Below are 18,350 nucleotides of genomic sequence, written 5' to 3'. Positions count from 1 at the left end.
TAATTATTCTGATTGGATTTCGATTTAATTTATTTATTGTCCTATTTATTATCATTTATTCATGTGATTTGATATTTTATATTTATAATATTTTTATTTGTTTACTTTTATACATTGTTAAATAATAGTTCTTAGTTGCTTACTATATTCATTGGTCTAAATTGGCAAAAATGCCGCTGTCCGAGGAAGAGGGATCCGCAGGATCCTCTCCCAAATGCATCTTGTGTGAAAAATCGTTGGCATCTGCATCTATAGTAAAGATCAAGTGTGGGCATAAGTTCCACAAAAATTGTTTCGAGGTCTACTCCAAAACCAGCAACACCTGTCCGATTTGCAAAGAACCTCAACATCATACTAGGTTGCAGAAACGGCAGAACACTCCTTCAAGCCAACAATGAAGATTCGGGGCAAGCAGACATGTCTCAGCAGTTAATAGGGAACATGGTAGCAGAACAAGTCAAGGCCATGCAAAATGAACTACTTACTTACTTACGCAGCTGTCGGAAAAATGTCGCAGCTTATACAAGCCAATATAGCTGTGCATTTTCCGCAACCGCCTATTACCACTGCCAATATAGACACAGGCGATATTCAGAGTCCAACAAGGAGGGCCAACAAGTATGCTCTGAAGGGCAACTCCAGAACAGAGGTTACCGATCTTGTGCAACGACCCGATAAAGTTGGCCAAATACTTAACAGTTGGAAGCTAAGATTCAGTGGCAGTCCAGAGGGCCTGGGAGTTGATAATTTCATATATCGGGTAGAGGCACTTACTCAGCAGACGCTAGAAGGAAATTTTGTGGCTTTATGCAGCATTCTAGTTTGCTGTTTGATGGCAAAGCGCGTGATTTCTATTGGCGTTTTACAAGTCCGTTAGGGAGGTACGATGGGACTCGCTTTGCTATGCGCTACGAAAGCATTTCGGGACACCCGCACTGATGTGGATATTAGAGAAGCTATCCGAGATAGAAAACAAAGGGAGAAAGAGGATTTCGACACATTTCACGATGCAATTATGCAGCTTATGGATAGCTTAGAAACGCCAATGTCTGAGCGAGATGTGGTGGACACTCTGAGTAGGAATTTACGACCGGAAATTCGGCATGAACTCCTGAATGTTAATGTCGGCACCGTCGATCGGCTGCGCGAGATTTGTCGGCGAAGAGAAAGGTTTTTAGACGACGTAAGGCGAAGCCATAGCTATCAAAAGAATATCCCTTTTCGCAAGAATGTCTCCGAGTTAATCGAGGAAATCCATTTGGATGACGCAGTTGAATTTTCGGATGACGGAGATGAAGGAGAAATAGGTGCTATGGCGTTAATTTGTTGGAACTGTCGCAAAGAGGGTCATAGATATCAGGACTGCGAGGGAAATAGCAAAATTTTCTGTTTTGGTTGTGGACGCCCGAATACTTACAAGCCATCTTGTGTAAAATGCCAAAAAAACTCCAAGATGAGCACACAGCCTCGTCAGCAGTCGTGTTCTCAGCGCCAGAAATCGACGAACCCAGATGCGAGCCAGTAGAAAAAGAAAACTTATCACCTACAATAAATTTCCCGAATTTGTCCGATAGCATTGTCAAAGATCGCGAAATGCAAACAGGATGAGAGCCTTTTGGCGAGCAGCAAAAGCTGTTAACGCTATCCGTTATAAGAAGGCCGATAAACGCCCTTACGCAGAGGTGCGTTTGCTGGATAAAGTAGTGTTAGGATTGCTCGATACCGGAGCCGCAATGAGTGTGGTTGGGGGCAAATTAGCTGAGCAAATTGTTGTCAGTAAAATTCCTTTTAAACGCGCTGCATCGGTTGCAAGCACGGCGGATGGCAAAAAGCAAGAAGTAATTGGCCGGCTTAGAACTCCTGTGCAGTACAAGCAAGTAACCACGGATTTAGAGCTGCACATTATTCCGTCCCTTAGTCAGGATCTTTACCTGGGAATAGATTTCTGGAAAGAATTCGATCTTCTGCCAGTTAGTATGAGTGTGGATGAAATATCCCCTGAATCACATCAACTTTCGGTTAGCCAACAGGACATACTCAAGTCGGTGGTTCAACGATTCCCATCTTTCGCAGTTTCTGGGTTAGGCAAGACGAACAAAATCTCACATACTATTGACATTGGAGACGCAAAGCCGGTGAAGCAAAGGCATTTTCCCGTCTCTCCGGCAGTGGAAAAGTTGCTGTATGAAGAGGTCGATCGAATGCTCAGCTTAGGAGTTATTGAGGAATCAGATCCCTGGTCATCACCGGTTGTTCTGGTGCAGAAACCGGGAAAAATTCGTCTATGCTTGGATAGCCGAAAGGTCAACGCGGTCACTAAAAAGGATGCGTATCCGTTGCCTCAGATAGATGGTATCTTAGGGCGGCTTCCCAAGGCTATGTTTATATCAAGTCTCGATCTCAAGGATGCCTATTGGCAAATCCCTCTGGACCCTGCATCGCGTGACAAAACGGCATTTACCATACCCGGAAAGCCCCTATATCAATACAAAGTTATGCCTTTCGGTCTCACCAACGCTTCTCAAACTATGACTAGATTGATGGACAAGGTTATTCCCGCAAATCTGAGAAATGAGGTTTTCGTGTATCTGGATGACCTGCTCATAGTATCAGATAGCTTTGAGGCTCACATGAGGGTGTTAGGCTTAGTGGCGAGCTATGTAAAAACAGCAGGGTTAACTCTCAATGTCGAGAAAAGCAAGTTCTGCATGCGTACTGTCAAGTATCTGGGCCATATTGTCGGGGAGGGCGTTATACGCACAGATCCAGATAAAATATCAGCGATGACGAATTTTCCGTTACCGCAGTCGCTCAAGGCTCTGCGCCGGTTCTTAGGCATGGTTGGGTGGTACAGGAAGTTTATAAATAATTTTGCATCTGTCTCCGCTCCGCTTACTGACCTGTTAAAGCCAAGACAAAAATTTGTGATGACTGCTGAGGGAGAGAAGGCTTTTGCGAAGCTTAAAGAAATGTTGTGCTCTGCCCCAGTTCTTCACAGTCCGGATTTTAGCAGACCATTTTTTATACACTGTGATGCGAGTAAGTCTGGTGTTGGTGGAGTTCTTGTGCAAAAGTCGGATGAAGGGGACAAATACCCATTAGCTTTCGTTTCGAAAAAATTGAACAAAGCACAGAAAAATTATTCTGTGACAGAGCAAGAGTGCCTGGCGGCCATTATTTGTATAAAAAGATTCCGAGCGTATGTAGAAGGACACGCATTCACCGTAATTACCGATCATGCGTCGCTAAAGTGGCTTATGACCCAAACGGACCTCCATTCACGTTTAGCTCGGTGGGCCTTGAAACTGCAGAGTTTCGATTTTAAAATCGAACATCGTAGCGGAAGGTTGAATGTAGTTCCCGATGCATTGTCGAGGGTGAATGAGGAGGAATTGGGGGCCATAGACGCAAGTCACGGGTTGCTAGTAGAATTAGATTTGCCGGAATTCAAAAGCGATGAATATGTGGAGCTGATTGAAAAGGTAAAAGCGAATGGAGAAAAGCTTCCAGATTTGAAGGTGGTCGACAATTTGGTGTATCGCAGAACCGATCACGCTACCGGCGAGGCCTTACACGACAACTTCAACTGGAAACTTTGGATTCCAACGAAATTAGTTCCCGAGGTTCCGAAAAAAGCTCACGGTGATCCACTAGCATCCCACGGAGGCATCCACAAGACCTTAGAAAGAGTTCGAAGGTATTACTTTTGGCCAGGGTTGATCAAGGACGTGAAGGACTATATACAAGCTTGTGCCACTTGCAAAATGTCGAAAGCGCCGAACAGGATTCAACGTCCACCAATGGGTACCTCTCCAGAGTCCCATAGATTCTTCCAGAGACTCTACGTTGATTTTCTAGGACCATATCCGCGGTCTAGGAGTGGGCACATAGGGATCTTCATAGTTTTAGATCATTATACGAAGTTCGTGTTCCTAGAAGCGGTAAAGAAACTCACAGCTGACGTAGTAATTCAATATCTACAGCAGGATCTATTCCATACGTTTGGAGTGCCGGAAACTATTGTTTCTGACAACGGTTCGCAATTCAAATCAGATGCATTCCAGAAATTTTTGCGGGAGTATAAAGTATCGCATACTCTCACAGCATTTTATTCACCGCAGGCTAATGCTTCGGAACGCGTAAATCGATCTGTGATAGCTGCAATCCGCGCATATATTCGTACGGACCAAAAGGACTGGGATGAGCAGCTCAGTAGTATTTGCTGCGCATTGCGATCCTCTGTTCATTCTAGCATTAGTACTTCTCCCTATTATATGGTGTTCGGGCAACACTATGTATCTTCAGGCTCCACTTTTAAGCTCTTAAGAGCTCTGCGATTGCTCGAGGACAGGTCAACGGTGTATCGCAGTAAAGCAGGCGAGGTTATGAGGAAGCAAAATGCGAGGAACGAAGGACAATATAATTTGCGGTCGAGGGAGGTGTCGTATGCAGAGGGTCAGGAAGTATGGCGACGGAATTTCAGACAAAGCAATTTCGTAGCAGGTTATAACGCCAAGCTAGCCCCAGCTTACGTGAAGGCTAGGGTTAAGAAGAAAATTAGCCTGGCTAACTATGACCTGGAAGATCTGCAAGGGAAGTATATTGGACGCTATCATGAGAAAGATATGAAACAATAGTTGAGCTGCCTTCTGTGCTGGTTGTATCTGTCTTGGGAATTTGACTCGTGCAGGGTTTTAAAAGAACAAAGCATAACCAGCTTAAGCTTACTGATCCGGAAGGAAAAGCGCTACAGCCAGGCAGCGCCAGAAATTGCAGTTTTTTTGTCAGGCCACAAAAGGGAATTAAAAGGCAAAGCAGACAACAAATCTTCGGCTGCAGCTTCTGCGACCAAGAAAGGCCTACGGACCGCGGAAGAAGTAGCCGCCGATTAGTGGATTTTTATCCGTTGGCTCGCGCGCTTCGCCAGCAGCATGTATAAAGATTGAAAATCGAAAGAAAAGTCCGATCCGCTCGCGAATGCGCTGAACGCGATTTAAAAACTAATATCTAATATAAGACCCTGTAGGGCAAATTTAAAGAAGGAAAAAATCCAAGAAAAAAGGGAGAAAAACCCTAACTACGGAAAAAGAAAAGATAATTATGTTTTAGTAAATTAGGTTAAGATTTTTCTTTTTAGTATTGTGGAAAAATGATGTGCAAATTAATGTGAGGAGAAGTGTCCGATTTCTTTGTTTTGTGTTTTATATTTGTGTTCAATTTGTAAGCCACACGGGAAAAAAAATGTCCCGACTTTAAAAGGAGAGAAGAAAAAATAACAGGGATACCTCCTAAGAATGTGTGCAAAATAATCAATATCTTTATATTTTTAAATCCAAAAAGAAAAACTTTACTCCCAATGAAATAGCTGCCGTCGCCGAAAGCGCTTTCTCCGATGGAAGTTACAAAAGAAAAGGTTGAGTCACCAAAGAAAACCATGTTGATTATGTATATTGGTCAAATTAAAATGAGTTCAGCACTAAAAGCATTAACGTAGATGTCCCTATTGTTTTTCCCTTGAAATGCTCGAATAAATAATAACGTAAAGACCATAAAGGAAATGCAAGAGAACTAAACATAATCACACTGAGAGAAATCCGAAACGATCGCTATTTAAATTCACGCATATTAATGTCTTGTATTTTTTTTGTCAATTTTTATATATTTTTAATCCTCACTTTTTGTGAATTCCAAAAACAATAATTTATTTATATGCAAAAATTTATCATTTTAAACTTTCATTCCTATATATCTTATATGCCTAGTTTTAAGAATTTTTATATGCACTAGTAATAAAATCCGATTTATAATGTGGTAATTCCCTAAGTTTTCGCCGCAGCTAGCATGAGGCCCTTGCGAATAGATTAGGTTTCCAAAGGGGCCATCAGGGGAAAATTATGATGATACGATGGCCATTGGTAGGGCGGGTCAACGAAGGCCTCCAACAACACCGAAGGCTGACCGAGATCGGTTTGGCGTAAACTATTAGAACATGTTTTCCCTTTCTAGATGTCTGTAATATGAGTTCTCCTACTTCCGGATCAGGTTAGCTTGTCTAGCACGCGAAAATAAGTTTTATAATCAAAAGATAGGCAAATATGGGATCGCAGCAAGACCACCACCCCCTTTTACCGACAAGCAGCAGCCGGACCATCGCTCGCGTGCGCTCGATACCCATCGAACACCCTGCCTGACGTTATTCTTGGATGTGATACGTTACATATTTTGATATTATAATAGTTTGCTTATTATATTTGGTATTTAATAAAAAGATGACTTGTGCCAACACTTCTTGATCTCCGGACATACGACGACTACACAACTTTGCCTTACTCCGGACACGACAACTTTCGGCTTGACGATCTTTTTTCTGCACAACTTTCAACTCGCTCGAACACGGTTATTTGCGACTTACACTTTTTGTTTTTCGTCACGACGCGAGCGTAGAGGCTTTTTGCTCTTTTATTCGCGAACACTTAGAGGCTTTTTGCTCTGTTATGTTATAAACCGGTCCATGTTCGGGCGCCAGTTAATTTATTTGTTTATTAATGAAAATAAAAAATAAATTTTACAAATTTGTTTTTGCAACTTTATTGATTGGATTCAAAGTTAAGACTCAATCTAAGTTCTACTATAGATCCATAATCTGGCCTTTTGTGAATCAGAATTTGTTGTAGCGGTAGCAGCGATGGTAGCAGCGCTGGTGCAGCGACGGTGGCAGCGACGAATCAAAGTTTGACAACAAAGTTTGTCAGTTGTGCAGTCGGCTGTAATTGGTTAATTGCAGTTCTGCTGATGACTATTTTCTGTTGTTGTCAATATTTCGAAGGAATTGCATGTGCCCGTGTGAAATGCTTGGCCATTTCCTGTTGTGGCTAATATTTAGTAGGAATTGCAGGTGCCCGTGTGAACTGTTTTGCAACTGCAGTTCAATGCTCTGTTAATATTTTGTTATGATTTAGTTTATGTTTGGTTGGCGCGTGCAGGAAATAATGCAGACGCTGACCCAAGCTTTTCTTTATGAGCATTTGGTGAAGCGTGTTGTTAATTTACATCATACCCCGGAAGCATCTGAAAGTTCATCGAAAAGCTCGAATCACAATATTGGATTATGTTTGACAAGCTAGAATTAGAAAGCGACCCTGCCGATAAATCAAATTACACTGAAATGTTAAAAAGAACTGTTAAATCCGTAATAGATCAAAAATTACCGGATAGAATTTATATGTCATTGGCACGCAAAGATATCGATACTATTTATAAATTAAAACAAGTTTCAATGGAGCTAGGCCTCTATGACGCCAGTCCAGAAAATCAACGTTCTAATAGATCAGTAGGGAACAGACGCAGGAACAGGGGAAATCATAGTCAAAGCAATAATCAAAGATAATAGAAATCACAATTATAGCAATTATTATCCTGAAATGAATCAGAATAATAATACGCAACCTCAAAATTCGAATCAACCTACGACAAATCAAAATCAGTATTCCACTCGTCTCATACCGGGTAGGCAAAAGGGAAATTATTACACGTTTAGAAGGGAGTTAACACAAGCCCAACAAAACAATCCTCATAACAATTCCCTTAATTTCCAACCCTTAATTTTCAACCTCAAATAATACTACCTACGGGAAAACTACCCATTACCAACTTTCGACTGCTTTATGACCAGACTCAAAGAGGCTAAATTCTTCGCACGCCTAGACCTCAAGGACGCCTATCACCAACTGGCCCTTGATGAATCGAGCCGGGAAATAACAACGTTCATAACTCCAAGGGGACTTTTCCGCTATAAGCGTTTGATGTTTGGAGTAAATTCTGCTCCCGAAATTTTTCAACGCCTTCTCGAGCAGATGCTATCTGCGGTACCTAACGCCATGAACTTCATCGATGATATCATCATCTTTGGCGCAACTGACCTCGAAATCGACAGCGCCGTAAAAGAAGTATGCCAGATCTTCCAGGAAAATAATGTCCTACTGAATAAAGAAAAGTGCATCTGGAAGACAAGCAAACTAAGATTCCTCGGACATATTTTATCCGACAAGGGAATAGAAGTCGACCCTGAGAAAATTGACGTCATCCGATCTTTCAGAGACCCAAAGAACAAAGAAGAAACGCGGAGCTTCCTCGGTTTGGTGACCTACGTCGGGAAGTTCATTCCGGACCTTGCAAGTCACACAGATCCTCTAAGAAAACTGCTGAAAACTGAAAGCAAATTCACCTGGGGCGAAGCCGAGAAAAATGCTTTTAGCAACCTAAAGAATCTCCTATCCAAGGTACCCAAATTATCATATTTCAATCCAAGGCATCGAACACGGGTGATTGCGGACGCCAGCCCGGTTGCCCTTGGGGCTGTGTTATTGCAATTCAAAGTCGACAACGAACCTTTAATAATTACCTTTGCTAGCAAGGCCCTGTCGGAGGTGGAGAAACGCTACTCCCAAACGGAAAAAGAGAGCCTAGCGCTGGTTTGGGCAGTGGAGAAATTTTACTACTATCTGGCAGGCCTGCACTTCGAACTCGTAACTGATCACAAGCCCTTGGAAGCCATTTTCAAACCAACATCCAAGCCCCCAGCTCGCATTGAAAGGTGGCTGCTGCGGCTCCAGGCATATACGTTCACCGTTATCTATAAATCCGGAAAAGACAACATATCAGATGCGTTGTCTCGACTCTGTCAACTACCGGCGGTAGAACCAATCGACCACAAGACGGAATACAGCATCCTTCGCGTCGTACAGAGCTCTATCCCAAGATCTATGACAATTCATGAAATAGCAGAGTCTTCCAAGAGGGATGAAGAAATTATGGATGCAATCAGTTGCCTGGAGAACTACTCCTGGAAGCCCGATAGTTCAGTGGGCTTCTACCCGTTTCGGTATGAGCTTTCAGCGGTTGGCTCGCTCCTTTTGAGGGGAAACCGCCTAGTCGTGCCAACATCTCTGAGAGTAAAAATACTGGAGTTAGCCCACGAAGGACATCCCGGCGAGACAGCAATGAAACGCCGCCTGCGATCCAAAGTATAGTGGCCACAAATAGACAGAGAGGCAGAAAAGTTTGTCAAAGCTTGCAGAGATTGTTGCCTGGTATCACAAGACATCAGGCCACCCCCTATGGACAGGAATCCTTTTCCCACTGGCCCTTGGATTTGGGTAGCGTCGGATTTACTAGGTCCGCTTCCCAACAATGAATATGTTCTAGTCTTCATTGACTATTTCTCACGATATATGGAGTATAAGTTTCTTAAAACCATATCTTCAACGACCCTGGTAGAGGCAATGAAAGAGATCTTCTGTAGACTGGGATATCCTGAGCACCTACGAACGGATAATGGACGCCAATATGTTAGCGAGGAGTTTTCTAACTACTGCAAAGCGTGCGGCATTAAACAAGTTCGAACCCCACCGTATTGGCCGCAAGCAAACGGGGAAGTTGAAAACATGAACGGAGCCCTTGTAAAACGCTTAAAAATAGCATACGCAAATGGGAAAAACTACAAAGAGGAAATCCAAAAATTCGTTCTTATGTACAACGTAACCCCACATGGAACAACAGGGTCTGCGCCCACAAAGCTGATGTTCAACAGAGTCATCCGTGACAAAATACCGGGCATTGGGGATATCTGCGAGAATACCTTAGACTCTGGAGAGAGAGATAAAGATATTATTGAAAAAAATAAGGGAAAGCAGGCAGCCGACAAAAGAAAAAGGGCAAAGGAAGTCGATATAGAAGTGGGCGACAAGGTGTTTTTGAAAAACGTAGTGTTCCCAAACAAACTTACATCAAACTTCGACAAGACGGAATTTACGGTTTTAGAACGACACAATAATATTGTGGTGATCGAAGGGGGTGGTAGAAAACTAACAAGAAATGCCTCACATCTTAAGAAAGTTCCAGCTAGCCAAACGTATCCAGCCTCCTGCCCAACGCCGCAACCAGATGACAGCTTACCGGAATCAACACCTACCCCGGAGAACGCAGTACTCCAGGCCACAGAAGGAAGCCTCGGGATCCAGCCACCCCTGCCGCCATTAAAGCTAAAACTTGTTAATAAAGGAGGGATGTGGCGACCGGCGTTGCCAACAACCAAGCATCGGGAGAGCAGCGACGGGAGAGACGCTACCGATGGCCTAGTGTCTGAATGATTACTCCTGATTACTCCTGAGCGGAATAAACGAACTGAATATATATATATATATTATCTATAAATCATAACGCGTGTTACTCTTAGTAAGTGGGTCATTACAACCTTCAATAACCTTCACAACGTGGAGTTCACGTGTTTATGAAAACATTTTTTATTTTATTTTTTAATAATTAATCAAAGGGCGTTGTACTTACAACTTGTGGGATGTTTTGAAATATTTAGTGTTTTTATTTTAATCGCCGCTTGAGTAGATCTGCTCCAGGTGTTGCGTTTCTCCTTTTGATATCGTGTGTTTAGATTAAGTTGCCTCCTTTTAATAACGTAGGTTTTTGATTTAGTTGAGCGCCAATTATAATTCAAAGTATTTCAATATGTTTATTCGAGTAGTTGTACAAATTATGATAAGACTAGTGCGGTCTGCACGTAATGAGCCGAATTCGTATATTAGTGCGTGGCGATGACCGACGCTTGTTATTTCCAAATCTCGACTACTCTCGTCTCTGTCCCCGGCAACGTCGTTGGCTTTGTCGCTGGCTACGTTCTTCAGCAAAGCTTAGCTTTCCTCTCGAAAGCTCCAAAGTGTTTTCATTAAGCCGGACATAAGCAAAAAGTAACTCCAGTTAACTTATATATTTCCATATAAATCGGGGAGGAATTTTCATACAACAGGCGTTTGCGGCGAGGAATTCAAAGTACCCGAGGAATACCCTAGGAATTTCTGAGGAATTTCTCGGAAATTTCTGGGGAATATCAAAAAATAAGCAAGGTCTCTTCCCGAGGAAGACTAGAGGAATTTCCTCTAGTATTCTCCTCGTAAATTCCTCAGGAAAATACCTGTAGATCCAGAAAAATCTCCCAAAAAACGTAAAAAATTTATTTAATTGGTAAATTCAAATTTTATTTTTTATTCCATTAATTTTTTCCTATTTTTTTTTGCGTTCGTTTTAACACATGTAAGTGCGGCCAGTGGGGCAAGGCCTTCTCCGGTGGCTGCTGGGCTAGCCTTCTAATGTGCTTATGCTATCTGTAAAAAAAAAAAATTTAAATAATATGTGGGGTTTTATTTATTAATATTGATGTTTTATTATTATGATAAGTATAGTTTTAATTAATAACATCTATTTTAATATTAGATAATAGTCTTCACGTCGTTTAAGTCTTCTCTCGTCGAATACTTCCGTCTTCTCTCGGCTCTCGTCACAAACTGCCCCCGTCGTCTGCGTTCTCGCCGCTTATATTGGGATCAGTCGCTTCCTTCTGAGAATCGTTGATATACGTCGTAGTTTCCTTTTGGTTCAACTTCTCTTTTTCCGCGTATTGCGATCGTCGACGTCGACTTCTATTTTCCTTGAATTATGTTGATCGTCGACTTCAACTTCTGTTTTCCTTGAATTATTGTCTTTGCGTTTTCGTTGTCCAGAGCGTCGTCAATGTTCATATTCGAATATGTGGAAATATCTCTCCCACATTCGGCCATCCTGACAAACATTCGTCTCGAATGTTTCGTCGTCATCTTATTCGTCGTCGTTTTCATCGCTTGGTTGTCTTCTTCATAGGTTTTCTCTCTAGTATTCGTCGTCGTCGTTTTTACATCTTTATCGTCTTTATTTTTCGGCACAGGGCTCTGCCAATCGTCGTTAATTTGTTTGCCCTCATCTATACATCGTTTCGTCTTTATTTTTCGTCTTTTTTTTGGTGATTTTATCCTCTTTTTCACCGTCTTTACATCTTTCGTCTTTATTCGTTATTTCATTCTTATATTCGCCGTATTTTCTTGTCGTTTCGCCATCTTTATTCGTTATGTCGTTCTCGTCGAGTTTTTACATCGTTTCGGACTCGTTTTCATCATTTACATCATGAATGGGCCATGACTTCATATATTCAGCACAAGTTGATGAATTTTTTGGGCCGTCCGAATTTCCAATTTTTTGAACATCGTACGCATTGTTGTGCTTTACTTTGGTGATTTCATACGGGCCCAGATATTTTGGTTTTAATTTGAGTCCGCCGCCAAACTGTGTACGTTTAATGGCTACTAGGTCGCCAACGTTGTACATTCGTGCAGGTTTACGTCGTAAGTTATACGTCTTTTTGTTTTCGGCTTGCAATTTCAAAATCTGTGTTTTAGCTTTAAGGCGAAGGTCGTTGCGATTGTCGATAAACAGGCTTATTGATTCCTTGCTGATTAAGTCGTGAAGTTGCTTATCATCTTTGCTTCTCATTTTTACACCGATAAGAAGTTCAAAGGGTGTTGTGTTGATACTTCTCGCGAAAGTTGAGTTAATGGCTTGTTGAACTCGATCAACGTGTCTATACCATTTCGTTGGATCATCTACACTTAACTTGGAAAGAACTGGTATAATAATTGCGTTAATCCTTTCCACCTGTCCGTTTACACGCGGTAAACCTGTCGTTGATTTTACTACTTTTATGTCTTCTTCCTCGCAGTATTGTAAAAAATCTTGGGATGTAAATGCTGATCCTCTGTCTGAAATTATACAGACGGGGTTGCCAAAAACGTTACTTTGTCCTCGTAATTTTGCTATGACTTCAGTAGCAGTTGTTGACTTTGTTGGGTAAAGCCAGCAGAACTTCGTAAAAGCATCTACAACAGCTAGAATGTGCTTGTAATTTTTGTTTGTCGATTCTAATGGGCCTAAAAAGTCAATATGGTAAGTGTGCAATGGAAAATCTTCTTTTTGTAATGGATGTAGTAAGCCCTCCTGCTTGCCTTGTTTGCGGTTGCTTAAAATGCACGGTATGCAGCAGTCAATATATTTTTGAATTTTTTCGTCAATGTTGTCGATAAAATATTCCTTATTTATCAGCTCCTTTGTTTTCTTGACAGCAAAATGGCCTCTGTCGTGAGCTCTACTAATTATCTGCCTCTGCATGTCTTTGGGCACGACGATTAACTCTAAGTCTTTGACTAATTTGTAAAGAACTCCAGCTTTCAAAAAATAGTCCTGGTATGCAACCTTCGAGTCCTCGATGATTTTGCGGATCGCCTTCAAATGTTCGTCTTTGGATTGAGCTTGTCGAAAACTAACAGCGATTGAGTCATCAACTATTGTCATGATTGGGTATCTAGATAAAGCATCGACGTGTTTCATGCGTGAGCCTGAACGGTGCTCTACCTTGTAGTCGTACTCCTGCAGCAAAAGTACCCATCGTGCCACTCTGGTGCATAGGCTTTGCTTGTCTAATGTTTTAGTAAACGCGTCGCAATCTGTAACAATTTTGAATGAAATTCCAAGGAGATAAACTCGAAACTTGGTTATGGCTTCGATAATGGCAAGCACCTCTAACTCATAGCTAGAATATTTACGCTGCGCGTCTGTGGTTTTTCTGCTCATGTAGTAAACCGGGTGGAATTGGCCGTCATCTGGTGATTTTTGTAGGAGCACGGCTCCAAACCCATCTATAGAGGCGTCGGTGTGTACCTCAGTTTCATAATTCGGATTATAAATAGCCAAAACTGGGGTCGACGTCAAGTACTTTTTTAATGCGTCGATTGCGTTTTCTTCTTTGGGGCCAATTATGAATTTAGCGTCGTTTTTTGTGAGATCAGTTAAGGGTTTAGAAATTAGAGCATAATTAAATACAAATTTTCTGAAGTATCCTGTCAGACCTAGGAAACTTTCGAGCTGTTTTAAGTTGTTAGGAATCTTAAATTTGGCTACAGCTTCTATCTTCTGAGGCGTTGGTGATATGGTTCCATTCTCGATTATATGCCCGAGAAACTGAATACGGGTCTGCAAGAAATGACATTTCTTCATATTAAGCTCAAGTCCATATTCGCTGCAAATTCCTATAACCTCTTTGAGATTTAATACAGCCTCGCGCTCGTCCTTTGCCGGTATAATTATGTCGTCAACATAAGGAAGAGCGATTCCTCTTCGGGTCAGAGCTCGGAAAATAGCATTTATGTGTCTTTGAAACACTCCAGGCGAGTTGGACAGACCAAAAGGAACTCTACGGAATTGGTACTGGCCACTTTGTGTTACAAATGATGTATATTTCTTGCTGGCTTCGGCTACTGGCACATGGAAAAAGCCGTTCTTCAGGTCAATCGTGCTAAATACCATAGCTTCTTGCAGGCGATCGAGCTGGTCATCGATTAGCGGCAGTGGAAAATGGTCTTTTATTATTACCTTATTTATACGCCTGAAGTCTACGCAGAGTCGTTGCGAACCGTCACTTTTCTTCGCGAACACAACAGGGCTTGTAAATTCGGAGTCTGATTCTTCAATTATTCCACTCGTTAGCCACTGTTCGATTTGTTCTTCAATAACACGAGTTTCAGCGAAAGCGAATCTTCGCGGACGCGATTCGTCTTTCAGAATTATATTCATTTCAATGTTTGTTGATTGCGATTTTCGTGGAATATAATTTATTAAAAGTTCACGCACTTCGTTTTTTGCATCCTCACTGGCTGATTCATTAATGTCAAATTCATCGTTGTTGATTACTGCGTCAATTTTCATCAAATTTGTTTCCGGCTGTTCATCCTCAAAACTGCACAGTTTTCGTACGCGCAACCCGTTCGGTCCAAAAGAAATTTCAGCATGCAAGCATAATTGCTCCCCGATAATCATTTGCGTGTCCATACAGTAGAGTGGAACTATAAGAAAATTTAAATCGTAATCATTGTTATCGATCCATATTTTTTGATTACACTGTCCGATCGGCTTGATTTTATTCGAATCGCGATCTTTTCCAAATCCAATCAAATAAATACTGCACTCCTCTAACTTTGGTAAACACAATTTGTTGAATAAGTCTTCCCGCAAAATATTAAATTTGCTGCCAGTATCAAACAACGCGATGCAATGTTGGTTTTTAATCGAAACGATCTTGCTCGTTAAACCACTGTTTTCTTTCAAAACTCGAGTGTTTGGTTCATGTTCTTTGACACTTTTTTCGTCTTGTGAACAATTCTTCGAAATATGTCCAAATTTGTGGCACTTGAAACACTTTCTTCCTTTCTCTTTATTGTTACAGCTATTAGCAAGATGTCCCTTTTCACCGCAGTTGTAACAAGCAATCTCTTTTTTGTCACTCTTTGCATCACTGAACATTGGCTGCCATTTCTTCCCTTTCACACTTCCGTCGGAGAATTTTGATGTATTGAATAAGTGCTTCTTCTTCGACTTTTCCTCGTGATGCAATGTCTTTCATCCGGTACAAATATTCTTGTGCGTTCTCGTTCGCACGTCGCTTGCTTTCTCCGAGTTGTTTGTGTATCTGCTTGCTGCTCACTGTCGACTTGAATTCACTCAAGAGGGACTTTTTCAACGCATTCCACGAATTTAGCCGTTTCTCACTTAAAACAAAGAGTTTTGCGACACCCTTTAACGACTTTTTAGCAAAAATTAATTTTTGGAGTTCGTTCCATCCCATAAGCAAGGCTTGATCTTCAAAGTCGCTTATCCACACCTCTATTGGAGTTTCATCACCGCCATCGAATTGTTTTATTGATTCCTCTATGTCCCGAAAACTAATGGCAAAACGGGGTGTCTCGTCTTGTGTATTCCTCCGGTCTCTGCCTATCCCATGAGCACTGTTTCCTTCGTCGATTTGGTTTTCTTCTTCTGATTTGTTGTCTTCGTCGTTCTCGCTCTCCTCGTCTGATTCATCGTTTTGTCCATTTTCGTCGTAGGCGAGAAGGTTGCCGTATTGCAAATTCCGAAATATGTGTTCTGGTGCGTTTTCTACATCATGACTTATTCCGAGAACTACGCATATTGATGTAAGATCCCTCTCGTTTAAATGTTCATCAATGTACGTGCATTTGCGTATGTAGGCTGCGGCATTTTCGTCGTATTTGAAACCAGTAAATTCTCGCAGACGCTTGCGATTATTCCTGTCTCCCTCTTCTTCGAAAACGAACTTATGTAATGTGCAAATAGCTGCTTTCGAAGCGTTTTTTATATTATTAGCTATTAAGTCTTTTAAACACGCCATTTTTCGTTGAATTTATAAACAAAATTTTATATTTTTTCGTCGTTCACTTTTCTACACGTTTTCACTGTTTTTTGGTTTTTTCCCGGACGAGCCCCCAAAATGTGGGGTTTTATTTATTAATATTGATGTTTTATTATTATGATAAGTATAGTTTTAATTAATAACATCTATTTTAATATTAGATAATAGTCTTCACGTCGTTTAAGTCTTCTCTCGTCGAATACTTCCGTCTTCTCTCGGCTCTCGTCACAAACTGCCCCCGTCGTCTGCGTTCTCGCCGCTTATATTGGGATCAGTCGCTTCCTTCTGAGAATCGTTGATATACGTCGTAGTTTCCTTTTGGTTCAACTTCTCTTTTTCCGCGTATTGCGATCGTCGACGTCGACTTCTATTTTCCTTGAATTATGTTGATCGTCGACTTCAACTTCTGTTTTCCTTGAATTATTGTCTTTGCGTTTTCGTTGTCCAGAGCGTCGTCAATGTTCATATTCGAATATGTGGAAATATCTCTCCCACATAATATATATTAATATCATGTGGTTTGGAATGCAATTAGCTATGCTAATTTACCAATGCGAAACACTACGTGTCACGTTCTACAATTGAATGCAAATGCAAAAGAAAAGGTGTGACCGAAAACGAAACCGAAAATTCTAACAGGCACGCAGGGTATACTCGACCGTAATGATCCCGTGTAATTAGAATTACATAGGCAAATAATTAAACATGAACGCATTGGCGTTCCCTATAGCGACAGTTTAATTTATATCAAAATTTAAAATCCTTAACCTAACGTAACCTAACTTCGAGCATATGCAGCAGCAAAGCCACGACAAAATTCAGCTTGACTTCGGTATTTAAAACTTTGCTAAAATTTGTTTTTGTTTTTTCGAACTCTTGCGAGGAAAAATACGGGCGAGGAATTTTGGTACTGAAGGGAACTGATGACACTGATGTCAATTCAACTAAAATTTTCAGATCACATTTTGTCCATCCGTAGTGCTGGGTTTCATAAAAATGTTGTCAAGCGAATTCGAGGATCCTTGGATAAATTCGTTCTCGTGTTAAACCGGTGACCTCATCATTTTTTCTCTTTTAAAGACCTATACAGGACATTAAACTAAATTTTTTGATAATATATTTATTTTTTTGTATCATATTTCTAACATTCAATTTTTCTTACAGATTCAACATACATCTTCAACTTGCGAAACACGTGTGCTGTTGTCTTGCCGAAAATTCTTTATAATTTCATTAATCCCTGGGAAATGTTGCTGTTTGAATAGCCAGAAATATAAAGTTAAAGAAAAAGATAGAGCTTCTTTTTCGTTAAAATTTTAATAGACGAATTTGTGTAAAGATTTTATGTTTTATATATATGTTTTATATATATAATATATATGTAAGTGGAGATCTAAGAAGGCTTATGAAAAGCTAAAAAGTTGTCATGCTTCTAACTGACCACTTAAAGTTTAAATTTTTTATAAATAGTCAGTAAGCCAATATATATTCAATTGTGTGTATGTATATATATGTATGTATATGATTATAATAATATACTGCGTAATCGGCTGAGCATGCGCAGTAAATGTATGGATGGCACAAAATGTCTTAGGCGCAATACGTTGGCACACATTTCCAAGAATTGTATCGCTAGAATAGTGAATGTTTTAATAAAAAAATACAAATAAATAAGCACTATAGTTTTATTCTTTAAGCACAAAGCGGTGAACATACTGTAATAATAAGAAGTCGATAATGGTTTCAACGTTTAGTGCGGTACTTGAGCGACTGTTTGTAACAAAGGGCTTCTAAGGTATGCGGAATGAAATACGAACAAAATTAAACATATTCGCAAGAATTTCCTAGAATTAACGGAGAAGAACAGAATACATGACAATTAACGGTACTATTCCAGCTTGCAACGCAATAAATATTAGCTTTCAAGAAAATCAGTAGTCGTGGTAATGTCTCTCAGCACAGCAGAGCGTCGAAATTTGATTTGCACAAATTGTGCAAATAACCCAACTCAGCCAAAAAATTCAAATTTTCATTGTTTTTCGGCTATGGGCTTCAAAAAAACTTGTATTTATAAAGTTATTTCGGATATTCAGAGTGGTATGGTAACAGAAATAAAAGGGTCAAACAGTTCGAATTTAATAACAATTCAATTCAACGATAAAAATAGTTTCATATCCAGGCAATAAGTTAGAACGAACATCCCTGCCTCATG

General features: G+C 40.6%; 1 protein-coding gene across 2 annotated transcripts in view; it reads left to right on the top strand.

Moving 5' to 3' along the window:
* Positions 1–17,778, top strand: part of LOC122611731 (retrovirus-related Gag polyprotein from copia-like transposable element 17.6) — a 294,089-nt gene extending 276,311 nt beyond the window's left edge. The window contains exon 4 of one of the 2 annotated variants that reach the window (XM_043785020.1): positions 17,303–17,778. Coding sequence is in view for 1 of the 2 variants with exons in the window: in XM_043785014.1 (XP_043640949.1) it covers positions 17,303–17,458 (156 nt within the window). In the remaining variant the exon portion in view is untranslated. The remainder of the gene's footprint in view (positions 1–17,302) is intronic. The other variant, XM_043785014.1, reaches the window with a different exon arrangement.
* Positions 17,779–18,350: the final 572 nt, after the last annotated feature.

Source organism: Drosophila teissieri, chromosome 2L (genome assembly GCF_016746235.2).
Source record: "Drosophila teissieri strain GT53w chromosome 2L, Prin_Dtei_1.1, whole genome shotgun sequence".
NCBI classification, from domain to species: domain Eukaryota; kingdom Metazoa; phylum Arthropoda; class Insecta; order Diptera; family Drosophilidae; genus Drosophila; species Drosophila teissieri.
Note: the sequence above shows the minus strand (reverse complement) of the source record. Positions and strands in the feature narration are given on the sequence as shown.